Consider the following 27,290-nt stretch of genomic DNA (forward strand, 5'->3'; position numbering starts at 1 on the left):
TATTATATAATAAAACAAATTAAATATAATAAAAATAAATAACAAAAACAAAACAACACAACACAAATTTTGATTAGGCTTTGATTGTTACAAAATAATATATAATAAATTATTTTAATATATAAATAATAATTATAATAATAATTTGCCAGAGAAGCTGCAGGACTGTCCCCAGGACAGCGTGCTTAAACCTTAATTGGATAAAGGCACATCAAATACTTACAAGTAAGTAAGCAAGTATTAGAGCTTATTTTTGTTATATCAAAATAAATATTACAGGCCAGACTCGTACAGTATTCACAGTATAATTTATGACAACAATAAACCCGATTTTCTTTATATTGTTTAACATCATCAAGTAAAACCCAAACATGCTACTGATTAATACTGATTTTCACCACTCTTAAAATACCAGGCTGATTTGGAATTAATACTTTGTTTGTTTTGTTTAACGACACCACTAGAGCACATTGATTTATTAATCATAAGCTATTGGATGTCAAGCATTTGGTAATTTTTATATAATATATAGTCTTAGAGAGGAAACCTGCTATATTTTTTACATTAGTATATATATATATATATATAATTATAGCAAGGGATCTTTTATATGCACCATCCCACAGACAGGATAGCACATACCACATCCTTTGATATACTTGTGGTACACTGGCTAGAACAAGAAATAGCCCAATGGGCCCATCATCGAGGATTGACTGTGCATCAGATGAGTGCTTTACCACTGGGCTATGTCTCACCCCGTAATGCTGATCAATGTCACAGTAGAATCTCGGAAGGGTCGAATACTCCACGATGCTTGAACCAAAAATGAAGTCCCGAGTTACACTTACACGATGTTAACAGAATGATGAGGTCAAACTACCCGATGAGGTCAAACTACCCGATAGGTCAAACACTTTCTCGAACACCGACATGGTTCGAGCCAATGTGATTCAGCTGTATTATACAACATCTTATGAGAATAGAGGGTTTGCGATCTTGTCTCTTCTCAGTTCTGTTAACTTGGCTCTGAATTCCTGTGCTAGATGGTCAAGATCATTTGCCTTGTACATGGCAATCAGTTTTCTCAGCTGAGCAGCAGCTCCTTCATACGCCTCCTCCAACTGCCGGGAATTGCCCATTTGAGTCAGCACCCCAACCATCCCCATGTAACAATCGTAAATTTTTTGTACATCTGTCTTCTGTTCGTAAGCCTCAGCATGATACCACAGAGCCTTCTGGAATGCTGCCAACGCCTCATCCAGCATTCGAGCATCTTTATAAACACCTCCTAAGGCAATGAGGCTTTTGATATGTGGTGCCGCACCACAGAAATGGGTCCTCCTAATGTCCACAGCAGCTTTGTAACTTGTTATGGCATCTTCGTATCTCCCTTCCTTCCAATACACCCGACCCATCGTATCGAGTATCTGACTTCGCTCAGATCTGTAAAGCTCTGGAGCTCTGTCCAATGTTTCCATAGCTTCTTGCAGAAGAAACCTGGCTTCGATGAATCTACCCAGGTAGGTTATGTTGATGCCATGGTGCTCTGTGATGCCACTATCGCTATGACTGGTGCGTTACTCTGTCTTTTGACTTGCAACCCATGCTCGTAATACTCACTGGCACGTTCGTGATCTCCCTTTTTGGTCATGAGGACTCCTATGTTATTGTAAACTGATCCAACAGTTGGGTGTATTTCACCCAGTTTTTGTTTGTATTTTCTTAAAGCACTAACAAAATGTGTCTCGGCCTCAGTGAACCTTCCTAGAAAGAAAAAACAACATTAAATAAAAAGAATCATATTATTTACCCCCTCTGCTCTCTCGTAAAAGATTGGCAATCTCTTACTCTACCAGTTGTTAGCCAGACCTAGGTCAGATACATTTTAGAAGCTGTAATCTCTTACCCTCTAAGATATGTTACCAGACCAAGATCAAATACATTTTAAAATCTGCAATCTCTTTATTCTTTAAATTGTTAGACAAACCAAGGTCAAATATATGTACATGTATATTTTAAAATCTACAGTATCTCACCATACAAATTGTTAACCAGACCTAGGTCAAATACATTTTAAAATCTACAGTATCTTACCATACAAATTGTTAACCAGACCTAGGTCAAATACTTATTAAAATCTGCAGTATCTTACCATACAAATTGTTAACCATACCTAGCTCAAATACTTCTTAAAATCTGCAGTATCTTGCCATACAAACTGTTAACCAGACCTAGGTCAAATACTTCTTAAAGTATGCAGTATCTTACCATACAAATTGTTAGACAGACCTAGGTCAAATACTTCTTAAAATCTGAAGTATCTTACCATACAAATTGTTAGACAGATCTAGGTCAAATACTTCTTAAAGTATGCAGTATCTTACCATACAAATTGTTAACCAGACCTAGGTCAAATACTTCTTAAAGTATGCAGTATCTTACCATACAAATTGTTAGACAGACCTAGGTCAAATACTTCTTAAAATCTGAAGTATCTTACCATACAAATTGTTAGACAGATCTAGGTCAAATACTTCTTAAAATCTGCAGTATCTTACCATACAAATTGTTAGACAGATCTAGGTCAAATACATTTTAAAATCTGCTGTATCTTACCATATAAATTTTTAAGCAGACATATAGGTCAAAAACATTTTAAAATCTGCAGTTTCTTACCATACAAATTGTTAAGACAGATCTAGGACAAATACATTTTAAAGTCTGCAGTAACCAGACCTCTGTTAAATACATTTTAAAAACTATAGTCTCTTACCCTCTAAGGTATGTTACCAGACCAAGATCAAATACATTTTAAAATCTGCAATCTCTTATGCTTTAAGTTGTTAGCTAAACCAAGGTCAAATACATGTACTTTTAGAATCTGCTAACTAAATTGTAAGCCAGACTAGGATCAAATAAACCCATTAAGTTATTAGATACCAAGATCAAATACATTTTAACATGTGGAATCTTTTATTTACCCTCTATGTTACCAGACCAAGGTCAAATATATTTTTTAATGTGCAACCTCTTACCCTCTAAGATGTTGGCCAGACCAAGGTCAAATATATTTTAAAATGTGGAATCTTTTACCCTCTATGTTACCAGACCAAGGTCAAATATACTGATGGAAAGAAATAAGGGAACATGTCAAATTGTAGAACATATTTAATTCTCAACTAGCATAGTAATATCTGTATTTCATACCAAGTTGTAATTTGGTATTGAATGTCTGTAGTGTTGAATCTGCTGCCTATATCTTCCCAGTCAACTTCTGACAATATGAATTGATTTTTGATGCAGTCATTATTTCTTGTTGCTATCTGTGTGATCCTTTATTTCTTTCCATCAGTATAAATTTTAAAATATGCAACCTCTTACCCTCCACGATGTTAGAAAGACCAAGACAGTTGAGGAGTTTACACAGGATAACTGTCTTCACACCCTGCTTCTTTCACGACTTCGAGACCTCTACTGAAATGCCTGAATCAGTGAAATCATTATCATTATTTATGAAAGGATGAGACTGTTTCCATGACAACTGTTTGACTGTATGTTTTTATAATTAAAAATTCATTTTGCAAATTTATAACAGACAGCAAATATGACTTTTTCTTTACAACATCTAGTCCTCAGCTGAAATGCTGAATTAATGAAATCAGCAATCAGCAAGATGGGACTGTTTTCATAACACCAGATGGGCTGTATATTTTTAAAAATTAAAATTCATATTTGTAGATAACACAGCAGACTTTACTAATAGTGCTTTTAACCAAAACATAAGTATAATATATATATACAGTACAACATCAATACAATGACCATCATCACTACATTTACAACTTCTGTCCAAAAAAATTTGGGAGTACAAGGTTATTCTGTTCATTACATTGGAATTCACACATTCCAACATGAATAGGGCAAATTAGGAACAACTGTACATCCGACTTCTGAAAATACTTCTTTACAACGACATTGCAAGATGCTGTAATCAGTTAAAAGAGGCACAGTCAACGACCAACATAGCAGTACACATAGAGCCACTTGGCATCTTTGATCTTACCCTAACTGACCGAGTCACATGATGTTGTGGCCTCGGTGATGTCATGGTTAAACCATAGGACATAAGGCTGGTAGGTACAGGGTTCACAGCCCGGTACCGGCTCCCACCCAGAGCAAGTTTTAACGACTCGATATGTAGGTGTAAAACCACTAAATCCTCTTCTCTTTCACGAACCACTAACTCACTGTCCTGGACAGACAGCCCAGATAACCGAGGTGTGTGCCCAGGACAGTGTGCTTGAACCTTAATTGGATATAAGCATGAAAATAAGTAAAAAAGAAAAAAAAAGTTTGAATTGTTTTTTGTTTTTTTTAATTCGTTATTTTTCTTTTTTACTGGCAAAGGCATGGGCGTACGACCTGGGGGGGGCAGAACACTGGGGAAAATTCGGGAAGTTTTTATCTGGGTAAAATTTCGGGCAAATCAACCCCTCCAGCCCCCCTAAATCAAAGAGTCCCCATATGCCCATGGGCAAAGGTACAGTTTACAAAACATATATTACAAAATACAAGAAAAAAGAACAAAACAATATAAAAACAGCACATAATTATAAATACAAACAGTAATTGAAAAAATTATGTACAGCTGATGTCTGAGTTACGGATGTCTGCTAAATCTGCAGACGTGAATTGCTTTTGAAAGTAAGCCTTTATATAGATTAACCTTAAATAATGATGTCATCTATTTATAAGTCAGTTTGTAAATGTGCAGATGTCATTTACAATGTCTTTAACTTTAAGCAGTAAATGATTAACTATGAATCACTGAATGCCACTAGGCCTATTGATTAATACATTTAATAATGCTTTTACAAATTAGTGTTTTAGTAAAATGATAAAAGATGTAAACTCTGTACTTACTTAATAGCTTGTGGAATCTCACCCTGGAGATAAACTGTCCAACCCAAACTAAGCAGAACAGTTGCCAGAGACTCTGTAGGGGGAGACAACTCCAGGATGTTGACTGCCTCTGTTAACATTTTTCTTCCTCCCATAAAATCAGACTGTTAATTAAGAACAAATATATATACCTACATGGTCATGCATCTACTCAAGAGGAAGTTAAATTTTGTTTTATTTAACAACATTAGAGAACATTGTTAATCACTGACTATAGCTTAAGTTCTTTTCTCTTTCTCTCTCTGAGAGTTCTCGCTGTTCCATTTAAGCGGGGCGGCCCTCTCCACTATTACATTTTGCCACCCTCCTTTCATGATCTCCGCCCTCCTTTATTTTTCTGTGCCCCTGTTTATTTTCCAGTACCATGCTATATTTTACAGCACCTATCTCCGGTATAATTTCCAAATGCACACTTTTTTCCACACATAAAAAAACACAAAGATCAGTCGGCACACTAGACATCAAAGGAAACAAGCTGTGTTGTACACGAAAAAGCAATTGACGAAACATCTATGACAGTCACCGTAACGTAATTTAACAGTATTTTTAACAGCCTCTATTTTGTCCCATATCTGTATGCATTTGTATGTTTAATACGCACAATAAAAATTATATTTTATTTGAGCAATGAAATTTTTTTTATTTTTTACGGATTCGGCAATCTCCGATTGTAACCCCCCCCCCCCCACTTATTTGGCGCCAAATTTGTCACGTGATCAGAATGGTCATTCTGTCTTTTGTTTCCACTAACTATCGTCTGATATTTTGTCCTCAATTGCAGATATAATATATTGGTTGTAACTGATGGTTTTTTCTTTCTGTCACTTCTGTCATTCAGTTTATTCAGCAATTATTTATAAAATATTGTAAACTTTTCATTTTGGGGGTATATCACTGCTTATAAAACAATGGAAGTGGTAGTGTTTATCATTAAAATCATTTATCTTGTGTAACAAATAATATATACATCACCTTTACAAAAACTAAACTTTTTATCAGCTGGTGATATTTTATCACAGCGATCGATTCATTCGATGAAGATGGAAAGAACAAAAAATGTACCGACATTAGGGGATCACTTTACAAACATCTTTATTGTTTTTCGTATATCTTGAAATCTTTATTAAAATAATAATATTAAAACTTTGATCGAATGAATGAATGAATGTTTAATGACACCCCAGCATGAAAAATACATCGGCTATTGGGTGTCAAACTATGGTAATGCAAACAAATAAGGTGATGATCAACATCAATATAAAAATTCAAAATTTAGATAAAAACAGTGTAAAGAACTGTGCGAAAATACAAATATCACAGATAGATACTGACTTTTACTCAAAATTTCAATATGTGCTGTATTGGCCATTCTCAAAGAGAATGTTACACCCCTGCACCACGGTGAGGTTACAGCATGCGCAGGGGAAAACTTTGATCGGTTCAGCAAAACCAGAACTGCCCGTGAATGTCAGACCGATAACATCTTTGGTTCAATTAAAAGACGAGTGCTTGTATTTCGTATAAACTTCTTTTGCACTTTTTTGTAGGCAAAATAACAAGTATATCTTTCAACAAAGTCTACTAACACACAATAATATGGTAACCATGCTCCCCCACCCCACTCCACTTTTTTTTTTTTTTTTTTTTTTTTTGAAGGGTGTGGTGCCGTGCGGCCGCCCTCCTTTAATTTTCGCCGAGCGAGAACATTGCTCTCTTTTCTTTATTATATGTAGCGAAAACATATCACCATTACTATAGTTACTTGGTAATACTGGCCACGGTGGCACAGTGGTTAAGCCATCAGACTACAGGCTGATACAGTGAGTTCTTAAGGGCTCAATTGGTAGGTGTAAGGCCACTACACCCTCTTCTCTCTCACTAACCACTAACCAACTAACAACTAACCCACTGTCCATGACAGACAGCCCAGATAGCTGAGGTGTGTGCCCAGAACAGCGTGCTTAAACCGTAATTGGATATAAGCACAACAATAAGTAGAAATCAAATGAAAATATTTGGTGATATAGTCACATGACTCATCTCACCTTGACACTGGTCAGAGTTCGACCGTAGTGTGTCATCGCCAGAGCCTGGTCTCTCTGCTTCCCATACTGCTGTGCTAGTTCAAAACACTTGGTGAAAAACAGAATACTTTCGTCTACAAAATATAATATAATTAAAGCCGACTTCTTTAGTGTACTTTTAATGATATACAGTATAAGCATTTACAAAAGATCATCAACTCTTGTTTTGTTCGTCTGATACGAAAGGCCTTTCTTTGATGTTCTTCAGATCTTATTTACAATTTAGGTCAAATTCAAATACTCTGTTTGTGAAATGGACAATGATTGGTGGGACACCCACAGTATACCTGACAAATATATATATATGCATGTGAACTGCTTGCAGAAGATATGAAAAATATATAGTTCATAAGTTACCTACTGCATTTTATTGCCAAACATATTTGAGGAAATACCTTTGTTTATTAAATATATAAGATAGTTCTTCTTCTTCTTTGCATTCATTGACTACACTTCTATATTTGATCGGATGATGAAGAGCATCATCCTCTCTAGGTCCTCCTTGTTGCCATAGAGTGATACAGTGATTACAAAGATTTCAGTAACTCAAAAAGAATAACTGATTTTAAAGGATTTTATTTTTCCTTCCATCTCAAACTTTGTCATAAAAAGTATTGAATTTTGTCATGTATTATTCAGTAAAGACATCCACTAACTGGATTACATTACACTTCAGACAAAGACTCGGCTATCATTTAATGTCATTCCACTCTGTTCAGTATTGTATTGTATTAAAATACACTCACTGCCAAAGAACCCAATGATGAGATTGGAGGATGTGGCCGCCATTTCGATGTAGAAGGGGAACATCTCCTCTGTGGAGTGCATCACGTTGGTCAGCAGTTTCTGCAGGTTGGGATATTCCTGGATGAATGCAGCGTACGCTTCCAGATACTCAGCTGTCTCCATCTGGCAACTCAGCTCATGCAGAACCCGACTGAACGTAACACAGTAGCGCTTTTGGATGTCTACACATCACAAGAAATTTTTTTATAGCAATCATACAAAGCAGAATTGAACATATGGCAATAGCACATGCATACGACTACATATCACAAGAAAAGAGATTACATTGTATAGCAATCATAATAAAGGCAGGACTGAAGGTGCAGCAATATCACTTCTAAAAGTAAAACATTCACAAGAAAAGAGATGATAGCAATGATACTAAGGGTAGGAATGGTGGTACAGTAGTAGTACTTCTCTGCTAGCTTCTATGCACTATAACAAAAGTCATTATAGCAATGACAGGCTGAAGGTATGGCAATAGCACTTTTGTACATCCATACGTCACAAGACTGCAGGTATGGCAGTAGCGTTTTTGTACTGAAGGTCAGGAAGGATAGGACTGAAGGTATGGCATGAAATGGATGAATGTTTCACAACACCCCATCACAAAAATTACTATTGCAGTAGCACGTCCATAAATCTATACATCACAAGATAGAAATGATACTCAAGACAGGACTGAGGCTACAGCAATAGCACTCCAGTACATCTATACACCACCAAACAAAGAGATGACAGAAATGACACTAAGGACTTATCCAGAACTAATCATATGGGTGGAGCTAGAGACATTGTATTTATTATTTGTATACCCAGTGGGTCTATATATACTTAAAAAATTCAACTAAAGTTATTTTATTTTATGCGTTGTGAGGATAGAACAATATGCATTCTTGTCTGTGAAGGAATGACATCATGAACTTATCTTTTTTTCTGATGTGAAACTAACAATGGTGCAAAGTGCTATCATGCTGCCATGCTATGTAAGGGTTAACATATAGGCTTTATTTTCTCTGGACTAATAATGCTTCTTAAAGTATGCAGTGGTGTTATGGACATAAATAGAAACACATAAACCTTCTTGGACAATTTAATCAAACAACATGTCAAGCAAGATTTGAGTCCATTCACAGGACTTGAGTACCCAATGCAAAGCATATGATAGAATAGTATAACACATTAATGTGCCTATATCCAATTAAGGTTCAAGCACCGTTCAAGGACAAACATTTTGCTATATGCTTGCCACCGGTTACATCACAGGGCTATGAGAATGTGTGCAATGCAATACAAGGCATGACTTGGCATCCACGTTCAGCACTGGAATTAAGATGCATAATGCTAGTTTACTTTATTACTCAGTCTCATTACTATCTAGTGTAAGTGTCGGGTACTCGAGTCCGGGTTGAGTTTGACCTTCGAATACCCGAGTCCAATATTTTGGACTTGTGGAGGCCCTAATTTTTACAGTATGCAATGGCTAATTATATCCAGGCTTAATAATTCTTACCTGGAAGGTTCTCAATGTTGAAATAAACTTCGAGGCAGTCCTGCAGAATACCATGGATGTTGTATCTCCTGGTTTTAGGTTGAAACTCTATCATGTAACGTCTCAGCAGGGGTCTTAATGTCTGCTGGCGAGTGTCACTAGTAGTAGGATGAGCTACAAGACAAACACACGTGACCACCTGTGTAAAGCTAGGCTCAGACTGTCAACTGTTATGACAAAGTTGGCCAACTTGACGGTTGCTTTGTTATTTCCCCCGACTCCTGACTTACGACGGGTACGTGCGTTCAGATTAACAACTAAAGGGTAATACAAGTGAGCCATCTAGCAACTGGACAGCCATAGATGTCGTGACAGCAGAAAGGTGGCCAACCTTGTGCTGGCAGTTGGTAGTGTGAGAGTAGTATAAATGTAGTCAATCATCGATGATGGCCACTATACGATCCACCCAATTCATTTCACTATATATTTTAACACTGTATCACAACCAATGGCTCAACACTAGCAGAATTCAAAAGGTGAAATTAAACCTGCTCTTGTATCTCTAAAATAGCATCGAAAAGATGACCATAACAATTATGATGACAAATTCAGGCTTCAAAGCATACTAAGTAACTAACAAACACATACTCAGTAACTGACTTAATAACACATACCCAGTGACTGACTTAATAACACCTACCCAGTGACTGACTTAACAACACCTACCCAGTAACTGACTTGACAACACATACCCAGTGACTGACTTGACAACACCTACCCAGTGACTGACTTGATAACACCTACCCAGAGACTGACTTGATAACACCTACCCAGTGACCGACTTGATAACACCTACCCAGTGACTGAATTAATAGCACATATCTAGTGACTGACTTAATAACACATATCCAGTGACTGATTTCATAACACATCCCAGTGACTGACTTAACAACACATATCCAGTGACTGACTTAACAACACTTACCCAGTGACTGACTTAATAACATATCCAGTGACTGACTCAATAACACATACCCAGTGACCGACGTAATAACACATACCCAGCGACTGACTTAATAACACATACCCAGTTGATCCACACATTACATACTCAGCAGTTAATCAACACATTACAAACCTAGGAGCTGATCAACACATTACATATCCAGTAGTTAATCAACACATTACAAACCCAGTAGTTGATCAAAACATTACATACCCAGTAGTTGATCAACACATTACATACCAGTAGTCGATCAACACATTACATACCAGTAGTTGATCAACACATTACATACCCAGTAGTTGATTAACACATTACATACCTAGTAGTAGATCAACACATTACATACCAAGTAGTTGATCAACACATAACATACCAAGTAGTTGATCACGACATTACATACTCAGTAGCTGATCAACACATCACATACCCAGTAGCTGATCAACACATTACACACCCAGTAGTTGATCAACACATTACATACCTAGTAGTTGATCAACACATTACATACCCTACCCAGTAGTTGGTCAACACATACAAACCCAGTAGTTGATCAACACATTACATACCCAGTAGATCAACACAGTACATACCCAGTAACTGATCAACACATTACATACCCAGTAGCTGACTTAAGAATACATATCTAGTAGTTGATCAACACATTACATACCCAGTAGTTGATCAACACATTACATATCTAGTAGTAGATCAACACATTATACCCAGTAGCTGATCAACACATTACATACCCAGTAGCTGATCAACACATTACATACCCAGTAGCTGATCAACACATTACATACCCAGTAGCTGATACATTACATACCCAGTAGCTGATCAACACATTACATACCCAGTAGCTGATCAACACATTACATACCCAGTAGCTGATCAATACATTACATACCCAGTAGCTGATCAACACATTACATACCCAGTAGCTGATCAACACATTACATACCCAGTAGCTGATCAACACATTACATACCCAGTAGCTGATCAACACATACATACACAGCAGGTGATCAACACATTACATATACCCAATAGTTGATCAACACATTACATACCCAGTAGTTGATCAACACATTACATACACAGTAGTTGATCAACACATTACATACCCAGTAGCTGATCAACACATTACATACACAGTAGTTGATCAACACATTACATACACAGCAGGTGATCAACACATTACATATACCCAATAGTTGATCAACACATTACATACCCAGTAGCTGATCAACACATTACATACCACGTAGCTGATCAAAACATTACATACCCAGTAGTTGATCAACACAATACATACCCAGTAGCTGATCAAAACATTACATACCCAGTAATTGATCAACACACTACATACCCAGTAGCTGATCAACACTTTACATACCAAATAGCTGATCAACACATTACATACCCAGTATCTGATAAACACATTACATACCCAGTAGCTGATCAACACATTACATACCCAGTAGCTGATCAACACATTACATACACAGCAGGTGATCAACACATTACATATACCCAGTAGTTGATCAACACATTACATACCCAGTAGATCAACACAGTACATACCCAGTAACTGATCAACACATTACATACCCAGTAGCTGACTTAAGAATACATATCTAGTAGTTGATCAACACATTACATACCCAGTAGTTGATCAACACATTACATATCTAGTAGTAGATCAACACATTATACCCAGTAGCTGATCAACACATTACATACCCAGTAGCTGATCAACACATTACATACCCAGTAGCTGATCAACACATTACATACCCAGTAGCTGATCAAAACATTACATACCCAGTAGCTGATCAACACATTACATACACAGTAGTTGATCAACACATTACATACCCAGTAGCTGATCAACACATTACATATACCCAGTAGTTGATCAACACATTACATACCCAGTAGCTGATCAACACATTACATACCCAGTAGCTGATCAACACATTACATACACAGCAGGTGATCAACACATTACATATACCCAATAGTTGATCAACACATTACATACCCAGTAGTTGATCAACACATTACATACACAGTAGTTGATCAACACATTACATACCCAGTAGCTGATCAACACATTACATACACAGTAGTTGATCAACACATTACATACACAGCAGGTGATCAACACATTACATATACCCAATAGTTGATCAACACATTACATACCCAGTAGCTGATCAACACATTACATACCACGTAGCTGATCAAAACATTACATACCCAGTAGTTGATCAACACAATACATACCCAGTAGCTGATCAAAACATTACATACCCAGTAATTGATCAACACACTACATACCCAGTAGCTGATCAACACTTTACATACCAAATAGCTGATCAACACATTACATACCCAGTATCTGATAAACACATTACATACCCAGTAGCTGATCAACACATTACATACCCAGTAGCTGATCAACACATTACATACACAGCAGGTGATCAACACATTACATATACCCAGTAGTTGATCAACACATTACATACCCAGTAGCTGATCAACACATTACATACACAGTAGTTGATCAACACATTACATACCCAGTAGCTGATCAACACATTACATATACCCAGTAGTTGATCAACACATTACATACCCAGTAGCTGATCAACACATTACATACCCAGTAGCTGATCAACACATTACATACACAGTATTGATCAACACATTACGTACCCAGTAGCTGATCAAAACATTACATACCCAGTAGTTGATCAACACATTACATATCTAGTAGTAGATCAACACATTATACCCAGTAGCTGATCAACACATTACATACCCAGTAGCTGATCAACACATTACATACCCAGTAGCTGATCAACACATTACATACCCAGTAGCTGATCAAAACATTACATACCCAGTAGCTGATCAACACATTACATACACAGTAGTTGATCAACACATTACATACCCAGTAGCTGATCAACACATTACATATACCCAGTAGTTGATCAACACATTACATACCCAGTAGCTGATCAACACATTACATACCCAGTAGCTGATCAACACATTACATACACAGCAGGTGATCAACACATTACATATACCCAATAGTTGATCAACACATTACATACCCAGTAGTTGATCAACACATTACATACACAGTAGTTGATCAACACATTACATACCCAGTAGCTGATCAACACATTACATACACAGTAGTTGATCAACACATTACATACACAGCAGGTGATCAACACATTACATATACCCAATAGTTGATCAACACATTACATACCCAGTAGCTGATCAACACATTACATACCACGTAGCTGATCAAAACATTACATACCCAGTAGTTGATCAACACAATACATACCCAGTAGCTGATCAAAACATTACATACCCAGTAATTGATCAACACACTACATACCCAGTAGCTGATCAACACTTTACATACCAAATAGCTGATCAACACATTACATACCCAGTATCTGATAAACACATTACATACCCAGTAGCTGATCAACACATTACATACCCAGTAGCTGATCAACACATTACATACACAGCAGGTGATCAACACATTACATATACCCAGTAGTTGATCAACACATTACATACCCAGTAGCTGATCAACACATTACATACACAGTAGTTGATCAACACATTACATACCCAGTAGCTGATCAACACATTACATATACCCAGTAGTTGATCAACACATTACATACCCAGTAGCTGATCAACACATTACATACCCAGTAGCTGATCAACACATTACATACACAGCAGGTGATCAACACATTACATATACCCAATAGTTGATCAACACATTACATACCCAGTAGTTGATCAACACATTACATACCCAGTAGCTGATCAACACATTACATACCCAGTAGCTGATCAACACATTACATACCCAGTATCTGATAAACACATTACATACCCAGTAGCTGATCAACACATTACATACCCAGTAGCTGATCAATACATTACATACCCAGTAGCTGATCAAAACATTACATACACAGTAGCTGATCAACACATTACATACACAGTAGTTGATCAACACATTACATACCCAGTAGCTGATCAACACATTACATATACCCAGTAGTTGATCAACACATTACATACCCAGTAGCTGATCAACACATTACATACCCAGTAGCTGATCAACACATTACATACACAGCAGGTGATCAACACATTACATATACCCAATAGTTGATCAACACATTACATACCCAGTAGTTGATCAACACATTACATACACAGTAGTTGATCAACACATTACATACCCAGTAGCTGATCAACACATTACATACACAGTAGTTGATCAACACATTACATACACAGCAGGTGATCAACACATTACATATACCCAATAGTTGATCAACACATTACATACCCAGTAGCTGATCAACACATTACATACCACGTAGCTGATCAAAACATTACATACCCAGTAGTTGATCAACACAATACATACCCAGTAGCTGATCAAAACATTACATACCCAGTAATTGATCAACACACTACATACCCAGTAGCTGATCAACACTTTACATACCAAATAGCTGATCAACACATTACATACCCAGTATCTGATAAACACATTACATACCCAGTAGCTGATCAACACATTACATACCCAGTAGCTGATCAACACATTACATACACAGCAGGTGATCAACACATTACATATACCCAGTAGTTGATCAACACATTACATACCCAGTAGCTGATCAACACATTACATACACAGTAGTTGATCAACACATTACATACCCAGTAGCTGATCAACACATTACATACACAGTAGTTGATCAACACATTACATACACAGCAGGTGATCAACACATTACATATACCCAATAGTTGATCAACACATTACATACCCAGTAGCTGATCAACACATTACATACCCAGTAGCTGATCAAAACATTACATACCCAGTAGTTGATCAACACAATACATACCCAGTAGCTGATCAAAACATTACATACCCAGTAATTGATCAACACACTACATACACAGTAGTTGATCAACACATTACATACCCAGTATTGATCAACACATTACGTACCCAGTAGCTGATCAAAACATTACATACCCAGTAGGTGATCAAAACATTACATACCCAGTAGCTGATAAACACAATACATACCCAGTAGCTGATCAACACATTACATACCCAGTAGCTGATCAACACATTACATACCCAGTAGCTGATCAACACATTACATACACAGCAGGTGATCAACACATTACATATACCCAATAGTTGATCAACACATTACATACCCAGTAGTTGATCAACACATTACATACACAGTAGTTGATCAACACATTACATACCCAGTAGCTGATCAACACATTATATACACAATAGTTGATCAACACATTACATACACAGCAGGTGATCAACACATTACATATACCCAATAGTTGATCAACACATTAAATACCCAGTAGCTGATCAACACATTACATACCCAGTAGCTGATCAAAACATTACATACCCAGTAGTTGATCAACACAATACATACCCAGTAGCTGATCAAAACATTACATACCCAGTAATTGATCAACACACTACATACCCAGTAGCTGATCAACACTTTACATACCAAATAGCTGATCAACACATTACATACCCAGTATCTGATAAACACATTACATACCCAGTAGCTGATCAACACATTAATTACCCAGTAGCTGATCAACACATTACATACACAGCAGGTGATCAACACATTACATATACCCAATAGTTGATCAACACATTACATACCCAGTAGCTGATCAACACATTACATACACAGTAGTTGATCAACACATTACATACCCAGTAGCTGATCAACACATTACATACACAGTAGTTGATCAACACATTACATACACAGCAGGTGATCAACACATTACATATACCCAATAGTTGATCAACACATTACATACCCAGTAGCTGATCAACACATTACATACCCAGTAGCTGATCAAAACATTACATACCCAGTAGTTGATCAACACAATACATACCCAGTAGCTGATCAAAACATTACATACCCAGTAATTGATCAACACACTACATACACAGTAGTTGATCAACACATTACATACCCAGTATTGATCAACACATTATGTACCCAGTAGCTGATCAAAACATTACATACCCAGTAGGTGATCAAAACATTACATACCCAGTAGCTGATAAACACAATACATACCCAGTAGCTGATCAACACATTACATACCCAGTAGCTGATCAACACATTACATACCCAGTAGCTGATCAACACATTACATACACAGTAGTTGATCAACACATTACATACACAGTAGCTGATCAACACATTACATACCTAGTAGCTGATCAAAACATTACATACCCAGTAGCTGATCAACACATTACATACACAGTAGTTGATCAACACATTACATACACAGTAGCTGATCAACACATTAAATATACCCAGTAGTTGATCAACACATTACATACCCAGTAGCTGATCAACACTTTACATACCAAGTAGCTGATCAACACAATACATACCCAGTATCTGATAAACACATTACATACCCAGTAGCTGATCAACACATTACATACCCAGTAGCTGATCAAAACATTACATACCCAGTAGTTGATCAACACATTACATACCCAGTAGCTGATCAAAACATTACATACCCAGTAATTGATCAAAACATTACATACTCAGTAGCTGATCAACACACTACATACACAGTAGTTGATCAACACATTACATACCCAGTATTGATCAACACATTACGTACCCAGCAGCTGACTGGCCTCCACGTCTGTGAAGGATCCTGGGATGTATCCCAACACAGCAAGTCTCTGCTGGAATTCCTTCGTTAGCTGCTCAATAAAGTTCTTGTAAACAGCTCCTGCGAACAAAAAATATATTCCCATAATTATCCATTGCATGCTAAGCCTCAACTATATGTGCATTTCCCCATACTTTCTGAGGTATGTACCTGGTTTGTTTTTGTTTTTTAACATACAATTTATTTTAGCTACTACAAACACCAGAATGACCATGTAGAAACACATTTGAAGATGTCCACATTAAAGGACATCTCTGAATTAATGTCATCCCAGGCACCTCCCAGGGTCCCGTTCCACGAAGCTATCTTAGCATTACTATCGCCTCGTTAACTTTGTTCTATGATCGCCAGCCAGTTCCATGACGCAGCGTAGCTTACTATCATCGTAAATTACTGTGAAAATGTACAATAGGTACGAGGCAGTTGTAAGCCACTAAAGTAGGTGTCAAATGGCAGTTAAATGATGATTTGGTCATTTTCTAAGAAGGATACTAACTTTTTGTATAAAAATGGATCTAATAATATACCAAATACCTTTTATAAAACTCGGTGTTCGATAAAAACATTCTAGGCCATACGACCTTTACATGAAATTACGGGAGATAACAATCACATCTTATGCATTCAGCAATTACTGCTTAGCAAATAAACTGACAAAGTTACTTCATGGATGTCCGATACCATAGACTACATCATAGATGTTCCGAAAAGTCGGTAACCAATTCACTATTTAACTAATTCGTACTTCTTCGTAACAAATATTTTAATCATTAAAGGGGCACTTACGATTACCGTAAGGTTACTTTGTGGAACGGCTGTAAAGCTTAAGGTGCCAGTTGTAAAATTCACTGTAAGTTACTACAATTAACCTTAGCTACAATTCTTTCATGGAATGGGGCCCTGGATGATATAAACGTGTGGTGAGATACAGAGGTTTCTACAAATTAAGCTCTAAGCCTGTATTGCATGATGACAAATTGTTAAATACATTTGTACATAGTGCTGTGGCTTAGGGTAATGATCCTGATTTGCTGGACCAAAGCACCAAATTTGGCACAGTTGTAGTTTAAGACAGTACAATTGTTTTAGAAGGGGCTACTCAATTTTAAAGGTCACGGTCAGATCAAAGGTCAAAGGTCAAATTTATATAATATTCAGAAAAGCTGTTTCAAATTACTACATTTTAATCATTACATGTATACATTAACAAAATTATGTAGTAAAATAATGGTGTGTGTGTGTGTGTGTGGGGGGGGTTATGGGGTTGGGGTTTTTTAATGTCAGGGTTGGGGCCTTGACATCACTACCTTACAATCATGTTAGACATTGTACATAATATATAAAATAGGTGTGTGTGTATATATATATATATATATGTATGTATGTATGTATGTATGTATGTATGTATGTATGTATGTATGTATGTATGTAATACATTACACTAGTAATAATGAATGTTCATACATGAAAAAATTAAGATTTCTGACGTTAACAGAAAATGAAGATAAAAAGACAGAAGGAAAGAAAAATTTGATATAATAATTCTAATGATACCAACCAACTTGTTCCTCTGGCAAATAGCTTTCTGAACTAAGTGCTCTAAGTCTACACTGACTGAGGATGTCAACCATCTCTGCTGCAGTGAAAGCAATTTCATTTTCCTGGCTCAGTGCATATCCAGTGACTAAAAGAGATTGATTTATATACATATGCATACACATACCCTGTATATACACACACACACACACACAGAGAGAGAGAGAGAGAGAGAGAGAGAGAGAGAGAGAGAGAGAGAGAGAGAGAGAGAGAGAGAGAGAGAGAGAGAGAGAGAGAGAGAGAGAGAGAGAGAGAGAGAGAGAGAGAGAGAGAGGAGAGAGATGGACACTAGAGAGAGAGAGAGAGATAGAGAGAGAGAGAGAGAAAGAGAGAGAGAGAGAGAGGAGAGAGAGAGAGAGAGAGAGAGAGAGAGAGAGAAAGAGAGAGAGAGAGAGGGAGGGAGACACTAAGAGAGACTAAGAGAGTGAAGAAGAGAGAGAGACAGACTGAGAGAAATGGAGAGAGAGACTAAGAGAGAGAGAGAGAGAGATAGAGAGAGAGAGAGAGAGAAAGAGAGAGAGACAGAGTGGCAGGCACACAGATTTACAAGTTATACAAACCTGCAATAGTTAATGCTAATGGTAGTCCACAACACAGTTTAACTATTTTTTCAAGGTATTCTCCAAAATCAACATCAGGTGCAATGGACTTGATAAGCTGTGATCCATCAATAGTGTCCATGGGAGGTAACTCTTGCCAGAAGAAAAAAGGAAAGCCACAGGCAATTTTGGTGGTTGATGAAAACATTATCCTAGTATTTTGACAAGTCCAAATGATTATACTGCAGGTTGATATAAACTCGTCTTTCAATGTACTGTTCAAGCAATCTTCAGCATTGTCAAATGACAGTATGTAGGCATGATGAATGTCAGTGTTCATTTTATCACACATCTGTAAGACCCAGTCATCAGCATCGTTCCAGACCTCATTGATGAAACCTAGCAGAAGCAAGATCTTCAAGCGAAGAGTCTCCATGGACGTGACACCCTGCAGGTCAACAGAGATGATTCTCAGGCTGCCGTCATCTCCAACATCAGACTGAAGTCTCTTCAAGAATTCCTTCACCGTCCTCGACTTGCCAACAGACTTTTGACCAAAGATTCCAAACACTCGGTTTCTCATCCAAGAACTGCGTATTGAATTCAGGAAACCTGCTCTTCCAATGAACGGATGCTCAAAATCATCATGGTCAAAGTCAAGGTCATCTTCCATCTTGGATAATTCTGTAATTTTATCCTTGCAGCCACCAGTTATAGAGTCATCCTTTTGTTTGTGTCTCGATCTGCAAGGTTACTTTCCTTGGAAAAAAAGCAAGCGCAAGAAACTAACAAACTAAATCTTAAAGATACCAAAAATGAAAATGTAATTACAAATAACCAGCACTGGAATGTTTCAGCTACTTAAATTACAGTACTGTGTGAATGTTTCAATATAAACCTACATATACTTAAAAGGATTCAAAGTTAAAGTGCGGTTTTTTTAACGACACCACTAGAGCACATTGATTATATACATCATCAGCTAATGAATGTCAAACATTTGGTAATTCTGACATGTAGTCATCAGATGAAACCCGCTACAGTTGTCCTAATGCAATAAGGGTTCTTTTATATGCACTCCCCACTGACAAGATAGCACATACCACAGCCTTTGACCAGATGAGGTGCACTGGTTGGAACAAGAAAAACCCCAGACAGTTGATTGAATCCACCGAGGTGGTTCGATCGTGCGATGCAAGCACCTCAAGTGAGCACTTAACCAACTGAGCTAAAGCCTAACCCTTAAAAGGACTCAAAGGCTGGACAACAGAGGCAGATTAACAATATGCTGATCATCTGGAGAAAATTATACACAATTCAGATTAATATGTGGGTCAGCTCTATCCATACTCAATTTCCCAAATGGCTTAGTGTTATGATATATACACTAAAAATGTGTCCAGTCTTTTGCTTAATTTTTTTTTAGTTTGTATAACAACATCACTAGAGTACATTGATTTATTAATCATCGACTATTGGATGTCAAACATTTGGTAATTTTGACTTACAATCATTATTAGCAAGGGATCTTTCATATGGACCATCCCACAAACAGGAAAGCACATACCATGAAGTTTTCATATACCGGTCATGGTGCACTGACTGGAATGAGAAATAGCCCAACGGGTCCACCAATGAGGCTTTAGTGAAATTCCAATCTGTCATCAATATGAAGGATCTATGGAGATAACCTATGATGTCACATTTTTAGTAAGGTGATATTTTTTAAACTTTAACTTTTACAAGTCTACACTCGTGGAATATTTATGCCTAAGGAAGCATAATTTACCAACTACTTTTCATGGCCTACCATAATTAGAGGTTTTTAATTTAGTTTGTCATTGTGTTCTTGATATACACAGCCATTACAATACTGACTATCTGTTTGGACATCACAGGTTATTCCCGTGGAGTTGTGGATCCTTCATATATTGTTCTATATTGTGGTGACTTTAGATAATTATGACATAAATGCAACATGAACCCTGACAATGAAGAGCAACACATCTTTGGTTATTGAAGTGATTGATCCTTTGTTTCTAGGGTAGGTATCTTTTCTATTTTGCATAAATTGTATTTTCAGATACCACAAACACAAGGACAGGATTTGCCTCTAGCATTTACCTGGTATACTTAAAGTTTGTTTTGTTTAGTGACACCACTAAAGCACATTGATTTTATTAATCATCGGCTATTGGATGTCAAACATCTGGTAATTTTGACACAGTCAACTGTATCGTTGCACCCCTAAAAACCACTACATTTTTCCATTAGTAGCAAGGGATCTTTTATATGCACCATATCCCACAGACAGGATAGCACATACCATGGTCTTTGATATACCAGTCATGATGCACGTACTGGCTGGAACGAGAAATAGCCTTACTTGGTATACTTGTTCCAAATATAAAAGTTAAAGGTCAACAGGAAAAAATAAACAATGATCACACACACATAGACACACACACACAAACAAACGCATACACACACACACAAAGAAAGACACACACACACACTAATAAACACAGACACGCACACAAACACACAGACACACACACACATAGACACACACAGATACACACACACAGACACACACACACACACACACAGACAGACACAAACACACACACATGCACACACACACACACAATTTTGCTGTCATCTTCCAACGAAGAAAACAATAAACAAAATCTTGAGTTCACATTATTATTGTGACTAGAAACCACCCACACCCATCCATGTGGTTTGGGATTCAGTTCACCAATTTATCCTCACGCTGATGGAAAGAAAAGAAGTTTGTTTTGTTTAATGACACCACTAGATCACATTGATTATTAATCGTCGGCTATTAGATGTCAAACATTTGATAATTCTGACTCGTAGTCAATACAGGAAACCCGCAACATTTTCTTAATGCAGCAAGGGATCTTTTATATGCACTTTCCCAAAGACAGGAAAGCACAAACCACAGCCCTTGTCCAGTTGTGGTGCACTGGTTGCAACGAGAGAAAAAACCCAATCAGTTGAACAGATCCACTGAGGTGGTTCGATCCTGCGACGCAAGCAACTCAGGCGAGCGCTCAACCAACTGAGCAAAATCCCGCCCCTACACTGAATGGATGCAGCTATAATGTAAGAAGATTTATTTAATTTTAATTGTCAGACTTGTTGACCAGTTATCACGGATATGTGCAAATTATTTGCTCCTGTCACTGACAGCACCAGTGATTTTTTTTATTGACAGTAGGTCTACTGCATTCGCCGGTGGCAGCTGAAAAGCTGGAAAACAAGACCGGTCAATTCAGGTGTGTAATGTGTATTGGCATGGGCGTCATGAGGCGGGGGAATGTCGGGACATGCCCTTCCCCACCCCCAACAATTTTTCACTTTGTGTCCTAAAAAGCTCTATGTCTATGCCCTGTAGTTAAATATTAAAAGCACACAATGCACCCTGTAATTTAACATCACTGAAATAGTTTATGATGAGACTAAACAAAGTCAAACTTTTGTATTGAAATAAAATTTCTCATGTGCATGTTTGCCATTTTTCCAAATTGTTATACAAACCGACATTATAATTCCTTAATAACGTTGAAAACTGGAAATTAAACTGTAATGATCATATTATGTTTGACAATAGCCAATGATCGTGGGTGTCACTTGGTGGGGGATGGGAGCATATGCCCAGGGTTTCTAGATTATGGTAGCCCCACTCCCATGGCTAGTGATATTCAGTGTTGGGCTAGTAAATAACTACTATTGCCATGCCCGACAGCTAGTGAATTTTTTAAGTCTATTTTGTAAATATGAATATCCTGCCCCCACCTCCACCCTCCAATGTTAGTGTTTTAAAGCTCTACCTCCCTCTTTAGGTGACATACTGATTATTACTGTTATTTAGTCAAATTGTATTAACTTAAAGTAAAGTAGGGCTAGTGAATTTTTAATCATGGCTAGTAAATTTTTTAAATCACTGATCCCATAAGACTAGTGGATTTTATAAAAATTCTAGAAGCCTTGATACCCCCACTTTCGGAAAGCTATATATAAATTATGTTCATTAGGCTCTTATATGCCTACAAGACGAGTTGGTCTAATTAAAATTCCAAATAAAATGGTGGCATGATAGCAGTTATTGTAATTATGTTGTTTATTTTATTTATATGGCTTTCTTCAGCTGTAGGCTTTTAACCACCATAATCGATACAAATGATATACATGTATATGCCTTAAAGGCATATTGTCACAGACCACTGACCTATTTAGTGGTCTAACAAAGTATTACCTGAACAAAAATAATTTGATTTGTCCCTAAATGTACTTTATTCAACCATCTTCATAACCACCATACTCCATTTATTAATGACATTTTGTAAAAATAATTTAATTATAGCAATGGTCCATAATTCAAAAACTAAAATTGCTGAGAGGTATGACATGGATTTCACTCCATCATGGTTCATTTAAGGTGATGCAATAGCTAGATTTGGTTTCCATCAATTAATATAATTTTTATTTATTATCCTTTTTTAGAGAAATAAGGTCCAGAAATCTGTGACAGTACCCTTACGGAAATAACTTATACAAACTTATAAGTGGAATATACTTTACTTATACGCCACTTATAAGTGGCCTATAAGTTACCCATATATTGGTATAAGTGAAGTATCAGTGTGTATAAGTATAAGTGAAAAGAATGGTTAACTTATACATCACTGATACTCCACATATATTTCACCTATAAGTGGTTTATCAGTGGTATAAGTGAACTGGAATTAAGACATTTTTTGTTTGTTTCTATAAGTGAAATATAAGTAAACTATTAGTTTGGAGATAGTCCTTTTGCAAAGGAAATGATGTGTTCCAAATGAACGGGAAAAAAACTAAGTCCAAAAACATTTCATGGTTATTTTTTTAAAAATTCATAACTTCTCACAGGATTTATCAAATTCATTGGGAACAGTGGCTAAACAACCAAACATACATGTAACAGAATTTGATAGTATTTCCAATAATAATTTTTAAAATTATTAATATTAATATTAATACACATGATGCTATATGATTATAATTATCCCATGCTACCTCCCCACTTAAATAGACCCTCCAGACTCACCACCTGTCACAATAAATATCTGTAAAATTATAGCTGTAGGGCAGAGGGGTGTAGATGGGGGTGGGTGAGCTCCATTTCAATGTTTATTACAGTATGGATTTATTTTATCTATTAATAGTAATTTGTATTTACATATAAAAAAAAGTTAATTAACTTTAAAAAAGAAAGAAAAACAAAGACAACAACAATGACATCAAGAATTCAGATGGAACAAGGGATTATTATGAGAGGTGCAAAATCCTGAGATTAATAGCCTTGCCATGGTGCAACTTCAAAAGGACTTAATTCAGATACCACTGTGTGGGTCTCCAGTCAGTAGGAGGAAACTACAGAAAAAAACCAAAATGGCGGCACCTGGACATTTTCTTTGTGCACATGTGTTTTGTTAAGACTATACCTCATGTCCGTGGAACAAGTCTATCATACAGGAAAACTAATTTGGTAAGTATATGACTACATGTAGCACCTATTTTTTAATTTTAACACTTCATGTTTTTCATTTAAAAACCATGCATTACAATCATTGTTGGATTTTCAAATAGACAAAATGGCGGCATTCCTTTGTCTGATAAATTCTTTTCATTTATGTTAATGCATGTGCATAGACATTTCATTTAGTGAATACAACTATAGTTCAAACTATAGTGCTGATTATAGTTATTTTGTCACATAAAGGTTTGGTGTTGTTGTTTACATTTAAATATTATAAGTAATTAGTAGTAATTAATTAAAATATACTTGTGGTTTCCCTCTGTTACCAACAAACATGATTTTTCTTTCTTTTTTTATGTCAAGGCAAATTTTAAAGTTTTTAAATCCATATGATCAATTAATAGCTTGGAAGTATTAATAAGTTATAATTTTTAATCAATATAATTTTTATCATTGTGACTATAGGAGCAATGGAGGAACATTTGTGCCATTGTACATTAAAACAGTTTATGTGATAAAGCCAACTTGAAAAGCATCATATATATATATATATATATATATATATATATATATATATATATATATATATATATATATATATATATATATATATGTATTTTGATTAAATGAACTAAAATAATTTATGTAATGTTCATCAACTTCTGCAATTCACAAACACTGGAAGTCTTTAGATATCACCTTACAAAGGGATTACACAGCTCCACTAATTGGGGCAATAAAATGTCTATAGGAGAATGGGAGATGTCACCTGATCACTTTGTACCTCTCTTATCAAAAGGATGTGTATCTCTACTTCTAGCAGACTGGGAGTAATTAATTTACTTCACACAGTTCTAATTAAAAGCCCAAGGGAAATGGGGGCAGTTGTAATGACTGACATTTTAAACAGTAACATGAAACATATTTGTTAGCTTTTATGTTTGCTTAATACACATATTAATTTTTATAAGCCCAATCATTGCATGTTAATATCATTTACATTAAACTGTTCTAAAGTCAGAATACCTAGTGTTTGTTCAGAAAAATAAAGATGCTACAGAGAACACCAAAAGAAAAACCTAGAGTCATCATATTTTTTTTACAAAATGCAAAATTAAAATGGATGTTTTCATTTATTCACCAGTTATAATATATCTCCAGATACATACATGTTGTAATGATTCATGTACTGAACAAATCAGTCTGACTGATGTTTTATTAAAGTTGATCATCCAGCTTTAATATCCTCAACATGTACATACAAATACATGAAACTTATGGAAACATAATCAGTTGAATCAGAGAAATTTATAAACAGTTATTACTTATTTGCATGATTCTTTCTAGTAGTTTCCAGAACTTAAGAGTTTAAAAATATATGTATATACATGTGTATTTTATTTTCTGGTTTCTTCTTAATTAAAATTAAAGTTCAACATTGAATATTTCAAAGTCTGTTTTAATACAAAAATTAATGTTTATTCTACAGATTTGATTAAATATTTTTTTAAACTATTATTTTTAGAAGTAAAATTGAAAATTTAACTGAAAGTTAGTTTTTTCCTGAAGTTTTGATTCCCCACATCTGAAACTTGGTAGGCTGTGATTCTCTAACTTAGTCTTTAAAAACTAATAGAAAGAACTAAATGTTTACATTAAACAATTGCAGATCTATTCAGACTATATGAAATATTTTTTTCTTTTGCAGAATCCCATCTGAATGTTGGATGACATATATCAAGATGGCACTGAACAAGACATAACTGAAAAAAAGGGATGTGAGAGAATCCAATCTAACATTTAAAAATAAATATTCATTTCTATTATTTATAAAATATTTCTTTGCATATACTGTTCAGATATACATGTATTAGTGGGTCACTTCGGGAAGAATGAAACACCACTTTGTTAATAGACTATTGTGCTTCAATTTTTATGTCTTGCTGACAGTTTACAGATATGGTGTGGAAGTGCTGTCATACTGTACTGGTGACATAAGAATAATAACTTTTTCAAACAATTATATGAATTAAATGGGTCATGGGAATTCCCATGGTATTCATGGATTTTGAACCTGTTGTTTCACTCTTCTTTTTTCTTTTCTTTTTTCTTTTTCTTGACAAAACATTTGTTACCAGTTGGTAGCTTGACCAAAATTAGTGTCCATTTCTGTGGGTGGAGATAGGGTCAGTCGCATTAATACAAAAATTACCTAAGAATATTGAAATTTGGTCTCCAGAGACAGATTGCTGCCTAATTTCATTTGTTTAATGATGTCACCAGAGTACTGATTAGTTCATCACTGGCTACTGGATGTAAACAATTAAATTGATAATTAATTCTGACCCATAGTATTCAGAGGAAGCTCTCTACATGTTTCAAAAGCAGCAAGTCATCTTTTATATGATCTTACCTCAGA

The 27,290-nt window shown here is 36.0% G+C and overlaps 1 protein-coding gene across 1 annotated transcript; it reads right to left on the minus strand.

The window, feature by feature from the left end:
• Nucleotides 1-1,631: 1,631 nt before the first annotated feature.
• Nucleotides 1,632-20,297, minus strand: LOC121371984. The gene is made up of 9 exons (XM_041498217.1): nt 19,345-20,297; nt 18,747-18,872; nt 17,135-17,248; nt 9,349-9,501; nt 7,796-8,017; nt 7,011-7,123; nt 4,927-5,069; nt 3,385-3,486; nt 1,632-1,767 (listed from the first exon to the last, which is right to left on the minus strand). Exons 1-8 carry the CDS (start codon nt 19,994-19,996, stop codon nt 3,423-3,425), a joined length of 1,587 nt encoding a protein of 528 aa, XP_041354151.1. The 5' UTR covers nt 19,997-20,297; the 3' UTR covers nt 1,632-1,767; nt 3,385-3,422.
• Between the last annotated feature and the right edge of the window lie 6,993 nt (nt 20,298-27,290).

The sequence above is a fragment of the Gigantopelta aegis genome, chromosome 4 (assembly GCF_016097555.1).
Source record: "Gigantopelta aegis isolate Gae_Host chromosome 4, Gae_host_genome, whole genome shotgun sequence".
Taxonomy (NCBI): Eukaryota; Metazoa; Mollusca; class Gastropoda; order Neomphalida; family Peltospiridae; genus Gigantopelta; species Gigantopelta aegis.

Excerpts from the sequence above, each read along its gene's own strand:
- LOC121371984 (XM_041498217.1), bottom strand. The coding sequence starts at position 19,996 with ATGGAAGATGACCTTGACTTTGACCATGATGATTTTGAGCATCCGTTC. Across the intron at positions 8,018-9,348 it reads CAACATTGAGAACCTTCCAG|ACATCCAAAAGCGCTACTGT; the intron begins GTAAGAATTATT and ends TGTGATGTGTAG. Across the intron at positions 7,124-7,795 it reads CATCATTGGGTTCTTTGGCA|ACGAAAGTATTCTGTTTTTC; the intron begins GTGAGTGTATTT and ends TATATTTTGTAG.